The following is a 3,981-nucleotide window of genomic DNA, read 5'->3' as shown; positions in this document are numbered from 1 at the left end:
AAAACCACTTTTACTCATAGCGGCTTGTCTGATAAGGAATCCTCAGATATTGCTTTGTTTATTTGTTCATTTAGTTTATTTCAGTAAGAGATAAGATGTGATTATTTTCAGGTTCAACTGATTTAAACAAAACAAGGTGTGTTAAAATAGCTTATTATTAAAATATTAACATTTAATCCTGCGATCGCAGATTCTTGGAAATTTTTTGTTCTCGCGGCCACATGGTCGCTTGGGAGTTGAAGTGAGATGCTCTCTCACCAAGAGCAACCAGGAGCATTCACGTGTAATGTAACATTATAGATTCGTTTTTGAGCATTACATTACAAAAATACCTTCCTGACTGTGTAATGTAACATTAAATATTCAACTTGTATCATTACAAGGTGCGCATTATAATGCTCGGCTCTCTTACCTCACTGATGTAATGATCGAGTCTGTAACGTTACATTACAAGCGAATGCTCCCGGTGAGGAAGCATCTTATTATAATTATATTTAGGTGCACTTGTTCAAATGTTTCAAGGTTGTGGATGTATCTAATTCTTCTGAATTGGAAGGGTCAACTTGTCTTCATATCTTGCTGCATTGTGCGAAGCATCTTTTGATGTATTTGATTCTTTCTTACTTCTTCATTATAAAGATATAACATTTTTCGCTTGTGTTCCATCTCTTTGAAGGAATGCTCTTTCTTAGCTATTTCTATTTGCAGGCGTATTAACTCTAACTTGGCTTCGCTTATCGGATCTGGCTTTGCTGTCTCATTAGCTTTATTTGGTGATGCCTGTGGCGCTTCGGATACTAAGGAAGGCCAAGTCTTATATTTATTCTGTGGTTCTGTAAAAAGAATATAATTGCTTGAAACAAAAAGTAATAGTACGCAGTATAAAATGGCAAGAGACAAACTGAACCTACGATACATCATTTTGAGGCATAGTTGGTTGCAGTTAGACAACAAACAGAATAATAACTTATTCTGTTTGGTGACTAGCAGGGCTGGATAGATATTTCATGTCATGTCATACTAGTATTTCGATAACGTATAGCGCCATCTAGTAACAAATAACATCAACATGCCTTTATTATCATTAACTCAAAAACGTTAACATCTGGTCGATCAACTTTAAAAAAAATTCTTGAGTAAATTAGAAAGACACTACATGTGCATTATAATATACCAAATTATAAATTTTTTAATTATATTTATTAAAATTATATTAAATTATAAATATAAATTGTACAAAATTTCGTCGTTTTAGGGTGGACATACTCTATTAAAAGGAAAAAAAATATTATACCTACCTTCTATTGAGTTTTCACTATTACAAATTTCTTCTTCATCGGCACTGGGTTCTGAAATAAAAGAATAAACTCTCAAAACATTGTATTGGTTGGTTGTGAATTCTGATAGCTACTGAAAAATTATTTGTAAAGGTAAAAAACATACATACCTACACATAATAGTAGTCTAAACTATGATACCCGCAACACAGTGGCACAGAATTAGTTTATTGCGCAGGAACTATAGATTTTTCCGGGATAAAAAGTACCTTCAAACTATCTCTATACTTACTTAATTTCATTAAAATCGGTTCAGCAGTTTGACGCTTGAATTGTGGGAATCACAGACACAATAGATATTTAATTGTTTTGTGGCCACCGGGCACCCGCATGGGGCTTGATGGGTTAAGTGTGAAGAGGTAGCAGATAGACAGACAGACAGACAGACACATTTTCTCATTTATAATGTTAGTATTGTTATACTGTTTATTACATAATCCTTTCAATATGGCAGCAATGGAAAAGTGGTTGCAAAATATATTCATTTCTTAACTATTAAGTACTTCTTCCTTACATACCAATAGATACTTCTTCCTCCACAAGCTCATTTTTGATGTATGCTGTATTTTCAGCACTATTTGGGGGTTGCACATCTGGAAATAAACAGTGTTATGTGAATAAGCTGGCTTGTCCTGCGGTAATACATTAGACCTTTAATTATTATTGTAAACTAAATTTCTAGCTTATAGAGGACATGAAATGTTAAATTTTTATTGCTTTCATGTTTTTTTTTACACAAAATTGTACCACAAATAAGATCTTGTTGTAATCTTTTTTTATAAAGCTGTAAGTTTGGATCAAAAGCCAAGCAACAAAAACAATATGATAGCTTGTTAAATAAGGTCAAACTGTGTCATTTTCTTTTCTTAGTTGCTTGTCGCTACTTCATTTTGTGGCCCAGACTCAGAATGATGTTATATATTTTAAGTTTGTAGAATAGAATAGAATAGAAATAATTTATTTGCATAAAATAAGGTACAATATTATGATGTTAGTCAGGTAAACAGTTCTCCTAATTTGCCTTTGGGTGGCGTGCAAATAAAGTATCTATTTTCTAATGTAATTTACAGCTTTACTTACTTGAAAAGCTATCGCTGTCGTTACTTGCATCGAAAGAAAATATATTCGAATTATTTGAGCATATAGCCAGCAAATTATTTTCTATTTCCTTGATGTCAGCAATGTTAGGTTTGTAGTCGAAAGGCCGTGATGGCTTAAAATGTCTTGACCCTTTTTTAATGTTATCATATTTTGATTTTAATGTTTTGACCATTCGACGTTCATGCCCGCTATTTGCAGCATTAAAAGAAGCTGTAATTTTGCTCCAGGCTTCTTCTTTAGCGCCGTTGGTAACGTTGTCGGTTCTTTTATTTTCGATAATTGGAAGGTACTTGATCACTATCTGTGACAATAGCCGTACTTCAGAATCGGAGAATTTTGTGCCACGCCTTTTAATTGGAGCCATTTATTACGTGAGCAGAGTTTAAACCACTTTAAACTTTAAAGTACCTACCTACCTATTTCGATATTTATGGCCTGCATTTTTTTTTTTTTTTAATTTATTGGGAGCTGGAAACGAGTCCTTTGCTCCAAAAAAAATACAATAATAATACAAAATACAACAGATTAAAATTAAAAAAAAGGAATGTCTTTCTTCTATGTTGGTTCTCACCACAGGCTCTCACCAATGTTCACACTAAGCACTATTTACAAAAAAAAAAAAAAAAAAAACACTACGGTACCTATTTACAATTATTATTTTTAAACTTTTTCCATCGTTGAGCATATATAACGGTATAAACATTTGAAGAAATTGTAATTAGACAGTAAATCTTCTGGGCGGCGGGGTACACTTATATCTTCATCTTTACAAATTTTATCTATTTCAGAGCAGAGTAAAATTCTGTCCAGACCTAGTGCTTTGCAATCAAAGATTATATGTTTGAGGTCAGCATCATTTTCTAAGCATTTGGGGCATTTTGCATCATCTAAAATTCTTAATTTATGGAGGTGGGAGGGGACCAAGCAATGTCCAAATCTCATCCTTGTTATTACTGATGTGAATTTTCTTGATTCAAACTGTACAGTGTAATACCATGGGATTGAAAAATCTTTCTTTATGTCACTGTACCATTTACCCTTATTAACCTTTACTATATTCCAGATTCTTTTCCATAGCTCAAACATTTCATCTTTGACAGTCAAAAAGAGGTCTGTAAATGGCACTTTTATGATGTCCTTATGATCCTCATCTGGTGGTCCTCTAGAGGCTGTATCCGCCCTCTCATTTCCAGCAATTCCTCTGTGGGAGGGAACCCATAGAAATTCAATATTAATGTTATTACTGACTAATTCATGTAGAATGTTTTTGATCTTAAAAATTAAATAATTACTTTTGAAACTTAAATTACTATTATCTAGAGCTACTAACACACTTTTACTATCTGATATTACAAGAAAATTATTTACATATGACAAAGTTTTTATATATTGTAATGCCATATAAACAGCATAACATTCGGCTGTGTAGATAGAACACATATTACTGATTATAAAACATTTGGTAACATCCAGAAATTCATCATAATAAGCCGATTTAACCTCATCTATAGTTTTCGACCCATCGGCCATCTGTATAGATTTT

General features: G+C 32.8%; 1 protein-coding gene across 1 annotated transcript; it reads right to left on the bottom strand.

The window, feature by feature from the left end:
* Nucleotides 1–348: 348 nt before the first annotated feature.
* Nucleotides 349–2,855, bottom strand: LOC121733698. The gene is made up of 4 exons (XM_042124033.1): nt 2,418–2,855; nt 1,856–1,930; nt 1,299–1,349; nt 349–833 (listed from the first exon to the last, which is right to left on the bottom strand). The coding sequence occupies exons 1-4, from the start codon at nt 2,800–2,802 to the stop codon at nt 559–561; spliced, it is 786 nt and encodes a 261-aa protein (XP_041979967.1). The 5' UTR covers nt 2,803–2,855; the 3' UTR covers nt 349–558.
* Between the last annotated feature and the right edge of the window lie 1,126 nt (nt 2,856–3,981).

Source organism: Aricia agestis, chromosome 14 (genome assembly GCF_905147365.1).
Source record: "Aricia agestis chromosome 14, ilAriAges1.1, whole genome shotgun sequence".
Taxonomy (NCBI): Eukaryota; Metazoa; Arthropoda; class Insecta; order Lepidoptera; family Lycaenidae; genus Aricia; species Aricia agestis.
Note: the sequence above shows the minus strand (reverse complement) of the source record. Positions and strands in the feature narration are given on the sequence as shown.

What these genes read in the sequence shown, in the direction of transcription:
- LOC121733698 (XM_042124033.1), bottom strand. Translation starts at nt 2,802, where the DNA reads ATGGCTCCAATTAAAAGGCGTGGCACAAAATTCTCCGATTCTGAAGTA. An exon ending in CGACAGCGATAGCTTTTCAA is followed by an intron (nt 1,931 to 2,417) that starts GTAAGTAAAGCT and finishes GTTTATTTCCAG; the next exon opens with ATGTGCAACCCCCAAATAGT. An exon ending in TAGTGAAAACTCAATAGAAG is followed by an intron (nt 834 to 1,298) that starts GTAGGTATAATA and finishes TTCTTTTTACAG; the next exon opens with AACCACAGAATAAATATAAG.